At 30.9% G+C, this 22,060-nt stretch overlaps 1 protein-coding gene across 24 annotated transcripts; it reads left to right on the top strand.

The window, feature by feature from the left end:
• Positions 1 to 16,945: 16,945 nt before the first annotated feature.
• On the top strand, positions 16,946 to 22,060 carry LOC126709854 (uncharacterized). Of its 24 annotated transcripts, none has more exons than XR_007649498.1 (6): positions 16,946 to 17,450; positions 17,848 to 17,922; positions 18,064 to 18,112; positions 19,578 to 19,704; positions 20,374 to 20,648; positions 21,760 to 22,060. XR_007649498.1 is itself a non-coding variant. In XM_050410225.1 (6 exons), exons 1-5 carry the CDS (start codon positions 17,406 to 17,408, stop codon positions 21,445 to 21,447), a joined length of 390 nt encoding a protein of 129 aa, XP_050266182.1. In that variant the 5' UTR covers positions 16,947 to 17,405; the 3' UTR covers positions 21,448 to 21,453; positions 21,760 to 22,060. The 24 variants fall into 24 exon arrangements, 3 of the variants coding, with proteins under 3 accessions (XP_050266182.1, XP_050266190.1, XP_050266174.1); XM_050410225.1 differs by lacking the exon at positions 20,374 to 20,648 and adding an exon at positions 21,348 to 21,453 and having other exon boundaries at positions 16,947 to 17,444; XM_050410233.1 differs by lacking the exon at positions 20,374 to 20,648 and adding an exon at positions 21,348 to 21,453 and having other exon boundaries at positions 16,947 to 17,450; positions 19,587 to 19,704.

Genomic DNA, 22,060 nt, shown 5'->3' with positions numbered 1-22,060 from the left:
AAAAATACACACGCTTTGGTGATTTTATTTTCATTGTAGTATTGGGATTATGCTTTATAGTCTTGTCAATTTGTGTATTATAATTGGGTTAGTGCACGAGCTTTGCTTTGGCTCTTTTCTCATTGCTTCGTTATAATCTGTGGTAGGAGAATTGAAACAAAATGGACTAGATTGGATTTATGAGTGTATGCATCAAGGAATAGTGCTTGCCTTTTATGTGTTACTCGTGATTTATGCGCAATTTTGTACACAAATGCGTTCTTGATTTATTTAAATTTGAATTTACTGGGTTTGTATTTTTGTTTTGAATTTCTTTATTTATTTAAAATTGAAATTTTAAAGTTTGAAAGTATTAATTTTAAAAATTTTAATTTTAATTTTAAAAAAAACTTTTGATTACCGAAAATTAATTTTTGGTAATCAAAGGTTTTTTTTTTTTTTTTTTTTTTTTTAATTTAAGGGTATATAGCCGCGTTTTAAACGTGGCCTAAGGTAAAACCTTGGGCCGCGTTTAAAACGCAGCCCAAGACCACAACCTTAGGCCGCGTTTAAAATGCGGCCCAAGACAACAACCTTAGGCCGCGTTTTAAACGCGGCTATAGGACCTGGTCTTGGGCCGCGGTTAAAAAGTGTGGCCATAGGACCGTGGGTCCTATAGTCACAGGTTTTAGGCCACACTAGAAAGCGTGGCCTAAAAAAACGCGGCTATAGGCTATAGCCACGTTTTTTTGACATATAGCCACGTTTTAAAAACGCGGCCATAGAACCTTTTTTTTGTAGTGCCTATGGGTATGTGCTCAATTATGTTATATTAATCACTCATTCTTCTCATCATTATTTAATGTGGGACTTCACTCACACATATAACCGAACACATCTTCCAACAACAATCGAGATAAATAGCTCTTGTATTTCTTGGTCATAATGGATAATATCATTAGACACAAGTATGTCTAGTACATATAAGCTCGGTTTTATCAAAAGCTAGTAATTCTTCCACCACAAGCAGTGGTTCAACAAAAACAACAAAATTATAGGAAAGATGTACTTCAAGGCAAGTGCATCAACACATTTGTTGGCTTCCCTATAGACATGTCTAACCAACACACGCTTAGGAGGGTTGCCAATAGGTTCTTGCAATCTTAAGTAACTGCTCCATTAAGAGATTAGCTGAGTTATTTTGCATGACCTATACAATACTAGATGCATCCCTCTCGACTATGATCAGTAATTCCTAAGCCATTTGCTAATTAAAGACCATCTTGGAGGGCCCATAACTTAGCCATATTACTTTATATATATATATATATATACAAGATAGAAATTCTACTCTAACTTAATCTAAGGATAAATGTGTGTGAAGCTCCCTCCTGAAGACTTAAACTTCGGCTCTTGTCCTCCACACCCCATTAGCACTTATACTTATGGAGTGACTAAGGGTGTGCGGTGATAGCTCAACTATATTACTAGATGTGTGTCCTATGGGATATATATTAATAGCTCTTGTTTGTGGTTGTTGGATGACTAAAAATTTAATTAAGAGGGAAGATGCAATTAATTAATATATAAAAAATACCAAACCGTTACATATTAAAAATTGTATTTCATACACGCACGAAATTAGAGAAAAAACTAATGAGAAAAACAAAACAAAGCAAAATATAAGAAGACCACCATGCCATGTTAGTGTTGTCGGGGGCGGTTTTTGCGCGTAGCCACTTGTCTTTCATTGGAGGTGTGACATTGCTAGGCCCAGATTTGTTTTAGAGAGTTCAACCCGAAACTCGACATTGGGCCGCATAGACCAATGGCTTCCGGTATATTTTTAAGCCTATAAAATAGATAAAACCCAAAGTTTTAGAATCATGATAATGATTGAAATAAATAAATAATATGCTTAGCATGATAGTTTTGATTAAATGGTGAGTTGATACGTTATTATTATGTATATTAAGTGATGTTCAATATTAGAAAATAATTAATTAGGTATCAAATGTCCAACAATGGGATGAGTCCAATAGTCCATGTCTAGTTGCGATTCATGGTTCATGTTCAACATAATAAGATATGTCTAGCAATGGTCCATGTCCAAATAATATATGTCCAATGGTAATTCATTTCCAAAAAAATATGTGTTCAAGGATGGTTCATGTCCAAATAATATATGTGCAACGGTGGTAGATCGAATTATTAATATGTATGTTCATTAATGAAGTATTAGTGAGATCATGTCCATTAAATAGTGAGATGATATTAAAATAAATTGCATCCAGCAGTACAATAATAATGAATTAACATGTACTTAATAATGTAATCTTGAAAATAGAGAAATTTTGACTTATCTTGATAGTTTGCAGTCCCAGCCATAGGACAGCAGTGGACTTATGACGTTTCAGCAGCACAATAAAATGAGTCCAGCGATACAATGTGATATTATGAGTCCTTCCGTAGTGACTTCATGATTGAAGGGGAAAAATGGGTGCAACTAGAGGGAGAGAGCATGTCCAGCCATGTGTATAGGTTGGTTAAGTTTATCCCTTTTCATCATGCACTTAAATGACTTTCCCCATGTAATACTCTTTTAGTTTTTTAGTCAAATGTGAGTGATGCTACCTTCCATGAAAATGACTTTTAGTATTACAAGTTTTTGCCTTTCATAGGAAGGGCTTTTAACATTATAAATATGTCTTCCATAAGAAAGGGTTTTTAGTAATAAGTTCTTGAAAAAGTGTTTGATATGTTTTAAAATGTGTGGGGATGGTAAGAAATATATATATTCGTGAGATATGGTGTTTGTAATATGTATAAGAATTATATGTAGATACTTTGTTGCACATGAATCTTGTATATGTACACTTTGTGAGACATGGAGTTTAAAGATATATGAGAAGTATGTATGGGTATTTTGTGAGGAACGTGTTTGTAAAATATATGAAAGTATGAGATAAAATAATATAAAGGTTTAATGTAGTAAAAGCTACTATTGGAGTTGTTTTTTATGTTATGACATTGGTTATGTTGCTTTCTAAGAATGGAGATTTTGCATGAGAAATAGAGAAAGAGATGGAGATGTGTTCATGAGCAGCAAAGTGATGATATTTCAAAATAATGGAGTGTGGGAAAGATGGGTAATGGATAATGGTGTTGTAATATGTGTGTTATGTTGTTATCTATGAAGAGGGATTTTGTAAGAGAGATGGAGAAGTATGAAAATGTGTATGTGGCAGTCAAATGAATGAAGTTTCAGAATAAGGGGTCAGAAAAGGCTGGATCAGTCTGTCTTTTAGTGTGTAGCTTGGTCCTTTTTATATAGAGCCAAGCTATGTAACTAGATCAGAACTTAGTTGAAGGGAAAATTAGCAAATAAGGAAATGTCCTTGACAAGGTAAGTGGTTTCATTAGAGGGATTTTGTTTTTTAGCTAAAAAAAGAAAGTTAGAGACTTTAAGGCTGATGTTATAGCTGTAACAGCTAATGTCACAGCTAAATGATATCATCCAAATGACATCTTACTTGGAGGAAAAATATTTGGCATTAAATTCATGGTTTGGCTAAAGATGGTAAGATAATCTTTAAGGGATCCTTCTATTTCTGGTACTATAGCTGGAGCTACTGTAGAATATGCTGAAGCTGTGCAGCTTCTGCAGAAGCTGTTTCTGCTTCTGCTGAGCTGTTTCTGCAAAACAACTTCTGCTAGAGCTGTATGCAACTTCTGCTGGAGCAGCTGTTAGTGTTTTTGGCTAAGTTTCTTCTTTTGGAAAATTATGTGTTTAGTCCATATATAATTTTGGTAAGTAATAGACTAGTTGGTTGATATTTGATGAAGTTTTAGAGATGTAATTATGGTTTTTTTGTATTTTAACCAAATCTTGGAGAGTAAGGAGAGCATTTAATGCTAGATATGAGATATTAGTATATATTTAACCATGTGCTTGGAATATTTAGATGATAATAATATATTTTATATGAAATACTATAATTACATTTTTAAACTTATATTATATAATGAACATTAATTTTTATGTAAAGAGCATTGGGAGTTTTATCATTTTAAGTGTTATGTGATATGAGAGGCTTACCAAATGTTACCTATTGCACACTGACCCGTCGAAGTTCAAGGAATTGGGGAAGACATGCCAAGTAACATACTTTCCTTTATCAACTTTGAACCACTGGATTTTTACTGAACATACTTCTTGGCCCTCCAAACCACGACTCCTAAAATTCCCCCGATGAGACTCATAAGCCAAAAATGAGATGATGTGGTATGAGCTTGAACCATGGGATTTGATGAGATTATATCGCCATGAGTTTTGGACCATGGGCTTTGGCATCATTTTTTGAATATGGACTCTTTTGGGCTTTAAAATAGATTTTTCCAAAATCCATGATAATGTTGACGCGGTGCAAGTCGCCAATGAAATGAAGCCATGTGGTGTGAAAAATTTGTCCTCAACAAGTGTGATAAGTGTAATTTTTACATGATTTTTATTATCCTCTTATTTATTAAAATTTCTAGTTTTCCTTTATTTCTTTTGATTTGATTTGATTTTTATTTATATTTATCTATTCATTTGTGCTTTGAAGGAATGAGAAGATTTCAGATTAATCTACAAGGGCATTACATGCAAAGTGGGGTTAGGCCAATTGAATCAAGTCAACTTACATCTAGCCAGGCATGAATTCAAGAAAAGACCAACCCAATTAAATTCAAGTCCAATTGGAGCAAGGAATCAAAGGAAATTTGCACCAAATCCAAGTCCAATTCGGATTAGGATTCCAACCTGCACATCAGTTAGTATTTTCAGCATAACTTTGGGTTCAAATATCCAATCGAGATGATTCAAGCTGGGCTGAAATTTTAATTTAAAGGGCTACAACTTTGTAGTTTACCAAAAGCTGAATTCTGAAGTTAAATGGGCCAAAATAGTCGGTTACGTGAAGCCTAAAAATCTGGGATTTTCTCCAAACGAGAATAGGATTCCTTGACCTATTTAAAGGCTCTTTAGGGAAAAAAGATAGAAGAGAAACCTGAGAGGCCAGTGCTAGGGCTGCAAGTGCCGCATTACAAAGGGGCGCCACTTCATGTTGATCAACCAATTCCCATGAAACACATAAGTTTTATTTGTTTTCTTTTTAATTTGATTATGAACTAAATTTTATTTTCTAGAGCGTTGATGTAGTCTAGCAATGAACACACAATTTATTTAATATTTCCATGATTGAGTGTTTAATTCTTATTCTTAATGCTTAATATTTTTTTTTACGAGTTATTGATTGATCAATTGAATGACAATGAGACCGAGAGGTGATTTGTTATTTTAGTTCTAGAATTAAACACCATTAGTTGAGCGAAAGTAGAGATGCTTTACCGTGATTAGTGTGATTTTTCAGAAAATTCAAAGTACGTAATGAGTCTCCAATTAATTAAATTCACATAGAGATATGGAATTGTTATTTGAAGATATTTTTGATATTATTCGAGAGAAGATATTGAATACTTAAGGAATTTTTAATCATCAACGGGAGATTATTAGAATTTAATAATTAGGAAGAATAAATTGTGTGGGATTTGTTAGGTGAAATCAACTGCTCTAGATCCATTCTTATTATATTTTTACACTGTTAGATTTTCACGCTTTGTTAATTCTTTTTATTCGTAGATTTATTTTTATTAAATAGTTTAATTTAATTCAGATAGTAGAAGATTCCATTTATTTTCGATTTTCCAAATAGTAATTAATTTAGTGAATTTCGGTATTCAATAACATAGTTAATCCCTGTGGGTTCGACATTCGTTTTTCTAAAAACACTTTACTACTTGTTACGATTCTATGCGCTTGCAAATTATTTTTTCGCGAACAAAGTGTTATGCCCTTTCTATGTATGTTTAGTCTAGGATTAACCTAGGGATTATTATTATATGTTTCCTATATTTAGTATTATTACACACAATTAGGGGTGTGCAGCCAACCTACCAACCGGTTAAAATCAACTCATTCCAACCTAACTCGCCGGGTTGGATTGGTTTTTAGGAGTTGGTGGGTTGGGTTGGATTATGGAATTTTTTTTAATAGTGGGTCGGGTTGGGTTTGGGTCATAACAATCACAAACCCACCTAACCTGACCTAACTCACCTATATATTTAAATTTTAAATTATATATATTTAAAAATATATTATGTAATTAATAATTTTTTCCCTATTCAACTCTTCCAATATAAAACTCAATTACCTCGCAAACCCTAACAATCTTATTTCTTTCTTTGCTGCCTCCCACTCCCACTCCTCTCCTATTTATTTATAATTGAGTTGGGATACTAATTCATGTATATTTTATTTATCAACTCAGTTGGATATATTTTGTTTATAACTGAGTTGAAATACTAGTTTATGTTTTTTTTTTTTTTTTTATCAACTTAGGTGGCAAGTCAATTTAATAATAATAGTAATAAATAAATATCCAACCCATGGGTTCAACCCAACCTAACCCAATCCATGTGGGTTGGGTTGGGTTAGGTTGAATTGAGCCCTTGTGATGGATTGGGTTCAGTGGCGGCTCTAAGAATTTTTTTTAGGGTGGTCACTAAGAAACTTAAATTATAAAAAATTTAATAAAAAGACAATTTGAATATATCAAGGTCACCAAAAAAAAAAACACGCAAATACATGAAATACTACAATTTGTTTTTTACTAACAAAGATAATAAGAAAAAAAAAAACAAAAAATCAAAACAAAACAAAACAAAAAAACTCATAAAAGATAAAGTACAAATTGAAAATGCTAATATGAAGATAATAAAGTGACCACAACAATTTCATAACAAATTTTATGCAACAAGTTGTTAACCTGTTATTGGTGGGTAAAACATGTCAATATTGAACTCGAATTAGAATTAGTAACAGCTTACCTCATAAGATTTATTGTAAAATTATTGTGAAAATGTTGTGAATGAAGCATTACCATTATATTTATTGAACTCAAATTCTTATAATTCTCAAGTATTGGTGTTTGTGAGGATAAGTAGGCCGAGTAAGTGAGTTGGGCCGTGGGCCATGCCCGAGGACACATAGAATCCCGAGGATGGTCTCAAGGTCTATTAAGTTTTGGGATCAATCAGCCAAGGACAAAGAAAGAAAATAATGAACTGATGGTAGGTCCCGAGGCGCCAAGCTTCCTCGGGAAAGCATTGTGGAAGGTTGGAACCCAGCCACCTCGAGAATGTTGTACAAAAGTTAATTAGTCTTTTGAGAAAAAGCTTCAAGGAAGGTAGCTAACAACAAAGGAAGAAATATCTAGGAAGAATGTTGCTACCACCACATTAAATGCTATGCACCTAACCAACTGACCGCATTTATGTGGAAATGACACCTGAACAGTGATATCTTAGCTTACAGCTATTCATAAAGCTTCCAAGAGGTTTTAGATGGGACAAGCATCCAAGAGATCATCTATAAGGTTAACAAGTAGAAGGTTGGGATGAAGGATGGAAGGACTATATAAGGGAAAGGCTCCCATAAAAAAAAGGGCATGGAATCTAAGAAAAAAAAAGGAAAAAAAAAAAAAAAAAAAAAAAAAAAAAAGAACACCTTGTACTTAGATAAACTTGAGTGAATATAAGAACACTTCATCCTCGGACTTGACTGAGGAGTGTTATTCCTTTCCAATGTGTTTTCTTATCTTTTTGGCACAAATCCAATCTATTGTAGCCCATACTTGATTTTTTAAGTCTTTTACCTGTAAAATCCACTCTCTAACAAATATATTGTTTTGGGCTTGTTGGGCAATCATCCATTTTTAGTCGGTTGAGGGTCTAATTCGAGTCCTTACAGTGTTCAACATTTTTATTAGGGTGATCAAAATAGGTTAATTTAGTATATAATATATTTTTTAAAAGCATATATATACATTTTTTTCAAGTTAGGGTGATCATAGAACATATTAGTTTAAAATAATTATTTATATAATTTTTTTTTGCATGTATAATTTTTTTTTTTTTTGACAAGTGGGGGTGGTCCTAGGACCACCCTCACATACAAGTAGAGTTGCTAGTGGTTGAGTTGGATTGGATTTTTTTAACCTACCATAGTGGGTTGAGTTAAAAAATCCCCTCAACTCGACCTATGCAGCACCCCTCACTCAGGACTTTTTGACTATATTGTAGACATAGACCACTAGACTTAATCACGATATTACCTTACTTTGACTTTGTCTCTCCTTTATCCTCATCACTCTCAATCTCCCAACAATAATAGATATTGATGGCTATTGTTTGTGGTTTTGGAAGACTAAGAAAAAAACATCTTGTCAATTTAGGAGGGAATATGCAATTAATAAAAGAAAAGGCGAAAAGAACAATCTATTACATAGTGTAACTTATGGGTTATGGCATTAAAACACAAGGAAATATATATTACAAGACTGAAGACTTGCATAATACTTAAGTTTTAACAAAATATACATGATGCAATAGTACAGAAGACAACTCTATCAAACAGAGAAAAAGATTCTCTTTATTTGAAATAGATCATTTTCATGGTTAAGATTATATTTTACAAAACTAAAGATGTTTACTATGTTATTTCAAAAGTTTAAGTCATTCGGTAGTCTCTAAACATTGTTATACCCAAAAAATAAAATTTTAAAAGACTTGAAATATGGAGAGGAAAGTGTTCAATGAAATGAGATTTCCAACACTAGAAAATAAAAATTATTATTTTTACTTTATCACTCACAACTCGTAATGTGTGCAAATTGTGGTAGTTGTACTCCTAACATTTTTCTTAAGGTTATAAATGAATAGCACTGTTTTTCTTAGCAGAGTAACATTACTTTTTTTTAATAGAGTGATGCTAAAAAATTATAAATTTTATTATATAGATCATGCAAATTAATATGTCCAAAACACAAAAGTAATTTAAACATTCATCTATTATTAGTACTAATTAAATTTATTACCGCATTAATTTATAAGTTTTTTGTAATAAATTTGTAGTAGCTTAGCCCTTTTTTAAAAAATATTATGCATCTATCAAATTTTGAGTTTTTTTCTTTTCTTTTTTTGGTGACTTGTTACAAACTTTGATAAGTCATGGTTGGCTAGAATGATCGAAATTGGTATTGGAATTTTGTTGATTATAATGTTTTCCAAATTAAGTAAATCCAAGCAAATTCTAGATACTTTTTTGGACCAAGCAAAGCGCTGATTTTTCTAGTCTCTAACTATTAATTCTCAACCACGTGATCATTCTCTACGCATAACATCTTCTGCGGTGCAAAATCCGGGAGAGGTTTAACATTCCAGGTGAAAGATCAGTCGACCACTTCATCTGACCACTCCGTTAAGTTGTAAAAATGAAACGGTAATAAATAATTAATATTCAAGGGTATTTTTTCTAGATAAGTCTGAGTTTGTTGTATATAATTTTGAGCTTCCAATGAGATTTTCATTTCATTTGGCTACTTGAAAGTTGAAATGTCTGATATTTTTCTGGAAGATATGCAGATCTAACAGTCAAATATTCGTACTTTTTTGGTGTCCAAAGAATTTTATTTGGTGAGGGATTATTCTTCTTAACCCCAGTCCACCATATAATGGGGTTTGCTTAAAATAAAAAAATAAAAAAAAAACCTTTTTTAATTTGACGAGTACAATACATTCTCAACTCGTATGAAAAGTCCGCTCAATTTAAATTTAAACTTCGATTTGTTCTTGTAACTTTCAGGGCCTTTTGAATAGAAGCAATCAATTTACTTATAATACCTGTAACTAATTATTATAATTTGATTTTTTTTTCAAAAGAAAAATTATAATAATCTGATTAAGAATACGTTTGGATACAGCGTTTTGTATCAACGTTTGTGTCTGGCTGAAGAATGCGTTTGTCAGTGGGTCCTGTGTACTATTCAAGGGACCCACAAACCTATTTTTTCAGCAAAATTTTCATTAAAAATTGGTCCCACGACACTATTCACACATTTAAAAATTATTTTGCTACAATATTTTTAGTTTTCAGTAATAATCAGTATCCAAACAAACCCTAAATAGAACTATATACAAGAATAAAAATCATTTTTTTCTTGCAAAGGTGTAATAGTGTTGAACTTATATCTAACACACACTTCTGTCAAGTAGTCTCATTTCCATTCACCAAATTTCCATTATGTACAATATATCTAGGATACAGACTACAGAGACCTGTACAAGGCAACATATGTCTGCCATGTTTCTCCCATATACATTGCCCGCAATGTATCCTCGTTTATAAAGAGAATTAAAAACTAATAACATGAAACACAAATATCTGGTTTCTCAAATTTTGGAATTCAGGAAAATATCAAATCAAAAAAGTTGATTATACATCATCCTAAAGCTCTAGTTCTATGATATTCTATACACAATTTGCTGTCATTAGCCCATTACATCTTTGACCTAGACATCTTACTTATTGGTGTTGGTTTCAATATATATCTTCTGGTACATGGTAAGTTGAGAGGAAAAATGCACTCCGGTGCTTCTGTAAGAACCTAAATCACAAGATGTACAATCACTACAAGAAAACTGAGCAATTGCGGCGGGCCTATTGCGGCGGGTGCAAAAACTGCCGCTATATGTCGCCTATTGCGGCGCTTTTTTGGCCCGCCGCTGTATATGAGATCTATTGCGGCGTTTCATATGCCCGCCGCAATACCTCTAGTATTTTGCGGCGAACTACAGCGGCGGGCCAATGACCCACCGCAATAGACCTGTTTTAGCGGCATTCAGCTTAGATATAGCGGCGGGTCAATGAACCGCCGCAATAGCTCAAGCATTTTGCGGCGGACTACAGCGGCGGGCGAATGACCCGCCGCAATAGACCTGTATTAGCGGCATTAATCTTAGATATAGCGGCGGTTCAATGACCCGCCGCAATATGTACTCCTTTTTGCGGCGGGTTGGACCGCCGCAATAGACATTTAAATTTCCCTCTATTTTTTCGTCTTCCTATTTAAAGATCAAATAGTAAATTACACCCGATTAGCATGAAAATTGGCAAGCATGTTAAGAACATATAGAAAATATAATCCAACGGTTGGATTTTCAAAATTTTAATTTAACAATAAGTTATTGGTTGGTGTAACATTTTTTAGAGTTACATCAAGTGTAACTAGAACCCAACGATATATTTCTTAATTCGATGTGAATTTTGACAAATGTACCGTTAGATTACATTATATTCATATATTTTTCATGCATACAAAATTTCAAGGTGATCAAAGATTAATAGTCATGTCATCAATTAATTATTTAAATTCAAATTTTTGTAATTTAAAATAACGCATAAAAGATGACTTTAAAGATCAAATGGTAAATTACACCCGATTGGCATGAAAATTGGCATGCATGTTAAAAACAAATAGAATATGTGATCCAACGGTTGGATTTTTAAAATATGAATTCAACAATAAGTTATTGGTTGGTGTAACATTTTTTAGAGTTACATCAATCGTAACTTGAACCCAACGTTATATTTCTTAATTCGATGTGAATTTTCACAGATCTACCGTTAGATTACATTATCTTCATATATTTTTCAAGCAAACAAAATTTCAAGGTGATCAAAAATTAATAGTCATGTCATCAATCAATTGTTTAAATTCAAGTTTTTGTAATTTAAAATAACGCATAAAAGATGAGTTTAAAGATCAAATAGTAAATTATACCCGATAGGCATGAAAATTGACATGCATGTTAAAAACAAATATAAAATGTGATCCAACGGTTGGATTTTAAAAATATGAATTCAACAATAAGTTATTAGTTGGTGTAATATTTTTTAGAGTTACATCAAGTATAACTTGAACCCAACTCTATATTTCTTAATTCAATGTGAATTTTGAAAAATCTACCGTCAAATTACATTATCTTCATATATTTTTCAAGCATACAAAATTTCAAGGTGATCAAAAATTAATAGTCATGTCATCAATCAATTATTTAAATTCAAATTTTTGTAATTTAAAATAACGCATAAAAGATGAGTTTAAATATCAAATGGTAAATTACACCTGATTGGCATGAAAATTGGCATGCATGTTAAGAAAAAATAGAAAATGTGATCCAACGGTTAGATTTTCAAAATATGAATTCAACAATAAGTTATTGGTTGGTGTAACATTTTTTAGAGTTACATCAAGTGTAACTTGAACCCAACTCTATATTTCTTAATTTGATGTGAATTTTGACAAATCTACCGTTAGATTACATTATCTTCATATATTTTTCATGCTTAAAAAAATTCAAGGTGATCAAAGATTAATAGTCATGTCATCAATCAATTTTTTAAATTCAAATTTTCATAGTTTAAAATAACGCATAAAAGATGAGTTTAAAGATCAAATGATAAATTACATCCAATTGGCAAGAAAATTGGCATGCATGTTAAAAACATATAGAAAATGTGATCCAACGGTTGGATTTTCAAAATATGAATTCAACAATAAGTTATTGGTTGGTGTGACATTTTTTAGGGTTACATCAAGTGTAACTTGATCCCAACCCTATATTTTTTAATTCGATGTGAATTTTGACAAATCTATCGTTAGATTACATTATCTTCATATATTTTTCATGCTTACAAAATTTCAATGTGATCAAAGATTTATAACTATGTCATCAATCAATTGTTTAAATTCAAGTTTTCGTAGTTTAAAATAACGCATAAAATATGAGTTTAAAGATCAAAGGGTAAATTACATCCAATTGGCAAGAAAATTGGTATGCATGTTAAAAACATATAGAAATGTGATCCAACAGTTGGATTTTCAAAATATGAATTCAAAAATAAGTTATTGGTTAGTGTGACATTTTTTAGAGTTACACCAAGTGTAACTTGAACCCAATCCTATATTTCTTAATTCGATGTGAATTTTGACAAATCTACCGTTAGATTACATTATCTTCATATATTTTTCATGTTTACAAAATTTCAATGTGATCAAAGATTTATAACTATGTCATCAATCAATTGTTTAAATTCAAGTTTTTATAGTTCAAAATAACGTATAAAAGATGAGTTTAAAGATCAAATGGTAAATTACACCCGATTGACATGAAAATTGGTATGCATGTTAAGAGCAAATAGGAAATGTGATCCAACGGTTGGATTTTAAAAATATGAATTCAACAATAAGTTATTGGTTCGTGTGACATTTTTTAAAGTTATATCAAGTGTAACTTGAACCCAACCCTATATTTCTTAATTCGATGTGAATTTTGACAAATCTACCGTTAGATTACATTATCTTCATATATTTTTCTTGTTTACAAAATTCCAAGGTGATCAAAGATTAATAGCCATGTCATCATTCAATTATTTAAATTCAAAATAACGTATAAAATATGAGTTTAAAGATCAAATGGTAAATTACACCCGATTGACATAAATATTGGCATGCATATTAAGAGCAAATAGAAAATGTGATCCAACGGTTGGATTTTCAAAATATGAATTCAACAATAAGTTATTGGTTCGTGTGACATTTTTTAAAGTTATATCAAGTGTAACTTGAACCCAACCTTATATTTCTTAATTTGATGTGAATTTTGACAAATCTACTATTATATTACATTATCTTCATATATTTTTCATGCTTAAAAAATTGCAAGGTGATCAAAGATTAATAGTCATGTCATCAATTAATTGTTTAAATTCAAGTTTTTGCAGTTTAAAATAATGCATAAAAAGAGTTTAAAGATCAAATGGTAAATTACATCCGATTGGCCTAAAAATTGGTATGCACGTTAAGAACATATAGAAAATGTGATTCAACGGTTGGATTTTCAAAATATGAATTCAACAATAAGTTATTGGTTGGTGTAACATTTTTTAGAGTTATATCACGTGTAACTTGAACTCAACCCTATATTTTTTAATTCGATGTGAATTTTGACAAATCTACCGTTAGATTACATTATCTTCATATATTTTTCATGTTTTAAAAATTTCAAGGTGATCAAAGATTAATAGCCATGTCATATCAATTGTTTAAATTCAAGTTTTTGTAGTTTAAAATAACGCATAAAATATGTGTTTAAAAATCAAATTGTAAATTACATCTGATTGGTATGAAAATTGGCATACACGTTAAGAACATATAGAAAATGTGATCCAACGGTTGGATTTTCAAAATATGAATTCAACAATAAGTTATTGGTTGGTGTAACATTTTTTAGAGTTATATAATGTGTAACTTGAACTCAACCCTATATTTCTTAATTCGATGTGAATTTTGACAAATCTACCGTTGGATTACATTATCTTCATATATTTTTCTTGCTTACAAAATTTCAAGGTGATCAAATATTAATAGCCATGTCATCAATCAATTGTTTTAATTCAAATTTTTGTAGTTTAAAATAACGCATAAAAAGAGTTTAAAAATCAAATGGTAAATTACATCCGATTGGCATGAAAATTGGTATGCACGTTAAGAACATATAGAAAATGTGATCCAGCGGTTGGATTTTCAAAATATGAATTCAACAATAAGTTATTGGTTGGTGTAACATTTTTTAGAGTTACAACAAGTGTAACTTGAACCCAACCCTATATTTCTTAATTAAATGTGAATTTTGACAAATGTACCGTTAGATTACATTATCTTCATATATTTTTCTTGTTTACAAAATTTCAAGGTGATCAAAGATTAATAGCCATGTCATCATTCAATTATTTAAATTCAAGTTTTTGTAGTTCAAAATAAAGCATAAAAGATGAATTTAAAGATCAAATGGTAAATTACATCCGATTGACATGAAAATTGGCATGCATGTTAAGAACATATAGAAAATATGATCCAACGATTGGATTTTTAAAATATGAATTCAATAATAAGTTATTGGTTGGTGTAACATTTTTTAGTGTTCTATTTCGTGTAACTTGAACTCAACCCCATATTTCTTAATTCGATGTGAATTTTGACAAATCTACCGTTAGATTGCATTATATTCATATATTTTTCATGCTTACAAAATTTCAAGGTGATCAAAGATTAATAGTCATGTCATCAATCAATTGTTTAAATTTAAGTTTTTGTAGTTTAAAATAACGCATAAAAGATGAGTTTAAAGATCAAATGGTAAATTACATCTGATTGGTATGAAAATTGACATGCATGTTAAGAACATATAGAAAATGTAACCCAACGGTTGGATTTTCAAAATATGAATTCAACAATAAGTTATTGGTTGGTGTAACATTTTTTAGAGTTATATCACGTGTAACTTGAACTCAACCCTATATTTCTTAATTCGATGTGAATTTTGACAAATCTACCGTTAGATTACATTATCTTCATATATTTTTCATGCTTACAAAATTTCAAGGTGATCAAAGATTAATAGTCATGTCATCAATCAATTGTTTAAATTTAAGTTTTTGTTGTTTAAAATAACGCATAAAAGATGAGTTTAAAGATCAAATGGTAAATTATATTCGATTGGTATGAAAATTGGCATGCATGTTAAGAACATATAGGAAATGTAACCCAACGGTTGGATTTTCAAAATATGAATTCAACAATAAGTTATTGGTTGGTGTAACATTTTTTAGAGTTATATCACGTGTAACTTGAACTCAACCCTATATTTCTTAATTCGATGTGAATTTTGACAAATCTACCGTTAGATTACATTATCTTCATATATTTTTCATGTTTTAAAAATTTCAAGGTGATCAAAGATTAATAGCCATGTCATATCAATTGTTTAAATTCAAGTTTTTGTAGTTTAAAATAACGCATAAAATATGTGTTTAAAGATCAAATTGTAAATTACATCTGATTGGTATGAAAATTTGCATACACGTTAAGAACATATAGAAAATGTGATCCAACGGTTGAATTTTCAAAATATGAATTCAACAATAAGTTATTGGTTCGTGTAACATTTTTTAGAGTTACATCAAGTGTAACTTGAACCCAACCCCACATTTCTTAATTCAATGTGAATTTTGACAAATCTACCATTAGATTACATTATCTTTATATATTTTTAATGCTTACAAAATTTCAAGGTGATCAAAGATTAATAGTCATGTCATCAATCAATTGTTTAAATTCAAGTTTTTTATAGTTTAAAATAACGCATAAAAAATTAGTTTAAAGATCAAATGGTAAATTACATGCAATTGACATGAAAATTGGTATGCATGTTAAGAACATATCGAATTATTAAAATATATTTTTATTAAATAATATATTTCATTTTATTAATTTGTGGTGTTAAATTATATTTTATTAATTTGAAGTATTATTTAACTCTTATTAATTATTAAATTATACTCAATTAATTTGTAGTATTAAAATATATTTACATAATTGGAAGTATTAATTATATTGTTATTAATTAGTAAATTATAACAACTGAAACACTCCTAAAATCTAAAAATGACCAAAATATCCCATTCTTGAAAAAATACCAAAATACCCTTGATGACTAATAAAAAAACCAAAAACGTTTTTTATTTATTTATTTTTTATTTTTATTTTTTTTATTTTATTATTATTATTATTATTATTATTTTATTTTATTTTTTTTTTATATTATTATTATTATTATTATTATGATTAGTACTATATATATTATTATAGGTAAAGTACGATTATAAAATGTATGTTGCCTTAGTGTTACACTCGTTTGTGTTTCAACATCATGTCCCAGGTTCGAACATCCAAAACAGTCTTTTTTTTTCATTTTTTAGTTTCTATCAAACCAACTGATATGTATTAAATATAACTATTTTTAAAACAACATGCTTAAGAATGTGTACCACTAGTCTAGTGGTAAAACTCTCGTCTGACTATATTAGGCTCAAGTTCGAACCTTGCAGAAAACATATTATTATTTTATTTTTTTCTCTCCTACAAAACTACGTCGTTTTACATCAACTTAAAACATAAAAGAAAAAAAACCCTACTCTCTCATTTCACTTCAGCCGCCTCACGCCCTAACCCTCATTCTTTTCTTTTCTTCTCTCTGAGTTCCATCTTCCATGCCTCCCTCTTCTATACTTGTCCCTCTTCATCATGCTTTAAAAAAAACGAAGATTAACAAAAATCTGAGAGTGTTTATAGTGTGGATTTTGTTAATTTTTGCATTTTTTTTTTTTTAAAACTGTGAGTTGTTTCTTTTTTGCTCTAATGTAAGTCTTTCGTCGCCGGCGACGTAGAGAACGCGTTCTCTACACAAACGGTGCTAGAGACTCCATCTCCGCCGCCGATCTATAGTGGAGGATTCTCTGATTTCTCGCCGGAGCAGAACGGAAAGGACTTTGATGGAGGTTTTGGCGGATCGGACGGCCCGATCTTGCCTCCGCCGTCGGAGATGCAGTCGGAGAAGGGCTTTGCTCTGAGAGAGTGGCGCCGATGAGTCCGCCAACTCAGTATTCAGATACTTCTAACTTTGTCTCTGTAATTCAGATTAGAATTTAAATTTTTCTCTAATTTTAATATAAGCTCAATTATGGTTATTATACTATTTGCTTAGTAAAGTCAAAGAGCTATGAACTTCTAACTTCGTCTCTGTAATTCAGATTAGATTTTGATTTTTCTCTAATTTTAATAAATTTTTCCCATAAATTTAAAATTTTGAGCTCAAAATATCATTATTATTAATTTCTTAGTAATATGAACTATCTTCTAAGTTCTAACTTCTTTGAAATTCAGATCAGAATAGAATTTTCATAATTTTTTTTTTTAATTTATAAAGTACTCAGTTACTGTACTGTCTCTGTCCGAGCGCATAGAGCCACCCATATTCGAAGAAAGTAAAAAGCAAGCACACTCATATTTCTCTCTCTCTCTGCAGTCTCTTTCTTTGTTATCACTCATTCCCCTAAAGCAACACGCCATCATTACAAAGATCAGCCATCTTTCACTCACTGTATGTTTACTATTTTCTTTGGTAATCTATTTTTTTGATTGTGTCTGAGTAATTCTCTGTTCATTTTCTCTTTAGATGGTAAATTCTGAATTTTTTTTGGAACTTTATTGTATTGTAATTGTTCCCCATTTTTCTTTTTAGTATGAAACTGTTGTTAAGTTTCACTCAGTTCCAGTGAATCTTCCATCAGGTAAATAAATCTCATTTTAAGGTTTTGTGCTGGCAAGATTATATCAAGAAATTCAAGTGTTTATAGTTGTTTTTGAGTAGTGTTTTTTCTTCTTCTTTTTTTGGGGTGGTTTTACAATAAGAAATGGTAGTTCTTGTTAGTTATCTAATCAATGCTTCTTCTGTTTGGTTGTTTAGAATTAACTGTCAACATCTACTATCTTAAAAATTAGAAATTGAGCTTATCTGACAAGACTTTGTTGTCTGATTTATTGTTTCGTTTGCAGAATTAGTTTTTTAATTGCTGAGATCAACTTAATAAATAAATAAATAAATAAATAAATAAAATGATATTTTAAAATCTGTATTTCCATTAGTTTGCTTTAGTTTCCGATTGGCTTAGTAGTTAAATTAGGAATTTTTTTTTCCTTTCTATTTCTTCACTGAGATATCAAATGATGAGAAAATTAGTATTCAAAACTTAATCTTTCACTTTGGCTACCATTAAACCGAGATAATTTTATGTATCGTTTGTTTTTAATTATTTTTTCTACTTTAAATTCCTAGTCACATACTCACAGCTGAGAATGATAAGTGCCTTTGGTGCTCCATTTTTGTTATCATTAGTGATTTGCTATATGGGTTAACTTTTTTTTCTTCCTTTTTTGCTTATTTTTAGGATTTATGGAAAATTGGCATTTGGAGGGATTTATGATGATTTTGGCTGCATTTTCTTGCCACTGTCTATGAATCAATATATATATATATATATATATAAGTAGAGACCTCATGCAAGAGTGCATGAGGTTCTGCCATGTGGCGTTCTATATGAGTTCTTTGCAATCATCTTTATTATGAAACGATTTTTTCCAACCTTAAAAATTAAAACAATGAAGCTTTTATGTATAGCACTTATTGCTTCATCAAAAATCAATTCAGTTCTTCCTCTCTCCTAACTCTTCACTTCTTTCCATTACAAAAAACAAAGACTCTTCACTGATTCCGGACAACCAAAAAAAAAAAAAAAAAAACTTTATTTCCCCGTTCAAATTTAAATGCACACTATGGATAAGCACCTGACAAAGTGAGACCAAGCTTTGCACTATTACACCTTTATAATAATATTATACTTCCAAGTAATTTCCGTTGAGATCAAACCCATCTTAAATTTTTTAAATTTCATTCATTCTCTTTCTTAACTCTTCATTTCTTTCTCTGTCTCTTAACTCTTCACTTCTTCTAGCAAAAACAAAAACAAAACCTCCTTCACTTCCCCTTTCAATTAAATGCACACTATGTACCTGTTTCTTTTGAAGATTATATATTGATGGATCAATGATTCCTCTATGAGTTCATGGACAAAAGCTCCTTTCTTAGTGTCTGTAAATAAATAAATATTGCTAACTCTCTCTCTTTTTTTCTTTCTTTCATTTTTTTTTTTCAAAATTTTATTTGGGATACTGAGTTTGTGGTTTGCAATGTTTGAGGGAAGACAGACTCAGGGAGATTGAAGCGTCAACTTTACCTATTTTGGCCGGGGACTAAAGTCACTAAACCCAAGGAGAAAAAGCCACCGGCCCCTAATTTATCAAATCCTTCTTCAGTATCTAAGAGGTACAAAATACTAATAGTCAATTTGTTCATTCTTTGTTGTTGTTTGGTAATGGGTTTTTGATAATCAAACTAGATGGTGGTTTGTTTCTTTTCATTTGAACTGTTTACTGGTTGAGATTTTTACTGAGCCACACCGTTTTTGTAATTTATGATTTGGGTTTTGGTGAATGATTTAAATATGTTACATGAGGATGTGATTAAGACAATTAGTTGAATTGGGTAATCTATGAGGAGAGAGAAAATCTATTCAAGTTTTGTGAATTACTATAAAAGCCCTTACTGCCACTACTTTTTATGAATTATGTGTGAGTGTCTAGTGTCTACTACACTTGACCAAGACTTCAAAAAGTTTTGAAGACTTCGATCGAACAATTGGATTGGATGGGAAGCTAAGGACCTCATATTATTAGCTTCGACATAGGTTATACATATCTGTTGAATTGATTATTCCAATAGTATAAGTACAATTAATGAAGCCTGGCCACTTATAGTGGAATCCATGGTAGCATTGATCTCACTTTTTTCCTAAGCCTTGTGATTGGAATTTCAAATTTTGAAATCCATTTTGATTGGTAACCTTAACCTGTTGCCTCTTTGTAGTGAAGAGTTCTATTTTTGTTTTGTAACTTTGAGTGCATGTTAAGAGTCCCACCAATGACATGTTGACAGGTGCGGAAATTTTCTTTTTGGGGCTTGGATGTGCAAGTAGTGAACTTTTAATTTGCGATAAGCCCTCTCCCTTTGTCTCTCTATCACTTCTTTCTCTCTCTCTTACATCTGCAAAGACGAAGAAGGTATGTTAGATTTCTAGTATTGTACAACTGAGCCAGCATAAATTTGCATCAAACGTTATTAAGAAATGTTTGGAGTATGGTGGCCCCACTGAACGAGAACTATTAATTGGGGAGATTTTTGGGCATAATGAAGGAACTGATAATTTATTGGTAAGTTAAAGCATAGGTTTATGTTTGGTTATGATTAATTTGAATACTCATTTCCTCACCCAAAAAAAAAAAAAAAAAAAAAAAAACATGGAAGCAGTTCAACTGGGTTTTTAATAGATGAAAATGTTCTAGAAGTGTTTGGAATAATTCTTAGTTTATTAGATTAAAATATGTACTTGTAGTTGCTATTGATTGTCATTTGAAGGTGCATGATTCTTATGCATTATATATATATATATATATATTGGATATTGGGGGGGTGGGGGGGGGGGGGTTGTGGGGAGCATGTGATGTGGCTATATTAGAAAATCTAGACTTGATGGCTGGGTGACATTCTACTCTGAGTTATATCCCAATGATTCAAGGAAACGATTACTCATTTATAGTTCTTGTTAACCATATGTTAAAATGCTTTTTTTGTTTGTTTGTTTTTGGTGTTTGTTTCAAAAAGGAAATAGGTATGGTACTATGGTTGTAAGACATACTTAGGGTGCTTCTGCATCTATGTTTTGACCCTCAAAAACATATGTAACTTACCATTGTTATTTATCTAGTTTTCCTTTGAATTTTTTAAGTATTTATAAAAGTCTATATATATATATATATATAGATTTTTGGTGTTAAATTTTGGGTATAGGAGCTTTGGGATTTGTAAGGGTTTATATTGTGTTGTAACGTGTTTAATTTTGTTCAATATAGGCCGAAGGTTTCATCGGCACTTTTCTTCAATTACAACACCTTGATGGGACTGCCATATCGGGTTTTGGTAGATACTAACTTCATCAATTTCTCTATCTAGAATAAAGTGAGTGATTAGTAGTTTTATTCCATTTTATTTTAAATGGGTTTAGTTCAAAAAAATGCATAGTTTGAGAGAAATTTTTATTGTTCATGACTTATTGAATGTGTGTAATTACCAATTCAGAAGGAAAAAAAAAATTCTAAGAATGAGATAGAAATCCTTATTCAATTCTAGAGCTTGTTCTCTTCCCATTAATGCATTGAAGGATTTGTTCTGGAAGCATGGATAAAAATAATAACTTTATGTATTTTGACTTGGTAACTTTGCACTATAATCCTAACTTATGCAATTTCTTTCATTATTGTGTAGCTGGATTTGGAGAAGGGAATGATGGACTGCCTATATGCAAAATGTGAGTTTAGAATCACTGGTTTCTTCAATTTAATGTGAATATTAATTTGCTGCAAGAATTGTTGTGCCGTGTTGATGAGGTATCCTAAGTTCAACATAGTTGTTAATGTGGTTTTATAACAAGCATTGAGTGCCATGTATCATTGGCAAACACTTAAATATGTGTTGGTTGTTTAATGATATTTATCAAAATATTACTCTTGGTTGTGTGGATGTCCATGAGAATGCTTAAGGAATAAAATGAGAATCTTTTTTTAAA

The sequence above is a fragment of the Quercus robur genome, chromosome 2, assembly GCF_932294415.1.
Source record: "Quercus robur chromosome 2, dhQueRobu3.1, whole genome shotgun sequence".
NCBI classification, from domain to species: domain Eukaryota; kingdom Viridiplantae; phylum Streptophyta; class Magnoliopsida; order Fagales; family Fagaceae; genus Quercus; species Quercus robur.
This window is presented reverse-complemented; position numbering and strand designations above follow the sequence as displayed.

What these genes read in the sequence shown, in the direction of transcription:
- LOC126709854 (XM_050410217.1), top strand. Translation starts at nt 17,406, where the DNA reads ATGAGTCCGCCAACTCAGTATTCAGATACTTCTAACTTTGTCTCT. An exon ending in TCAGCCATCTTTCACTCACT is followed by an intron (nt 17,923 to 18,063) that starts GTATGTTTACTA and finishes TTTTCTTTTTAG; the next exon opens with TATGAAACTGTTGTTAAGTT. An exon ending in TCCAGTGAATCTTCCATCAG is followed by an intron (nt 18,113 to 19,577) that starts GTAAATAAATCT and finishes GCAATGTTTGAG; the next exon opens with GGAAGACAGACTCAGGGAGA.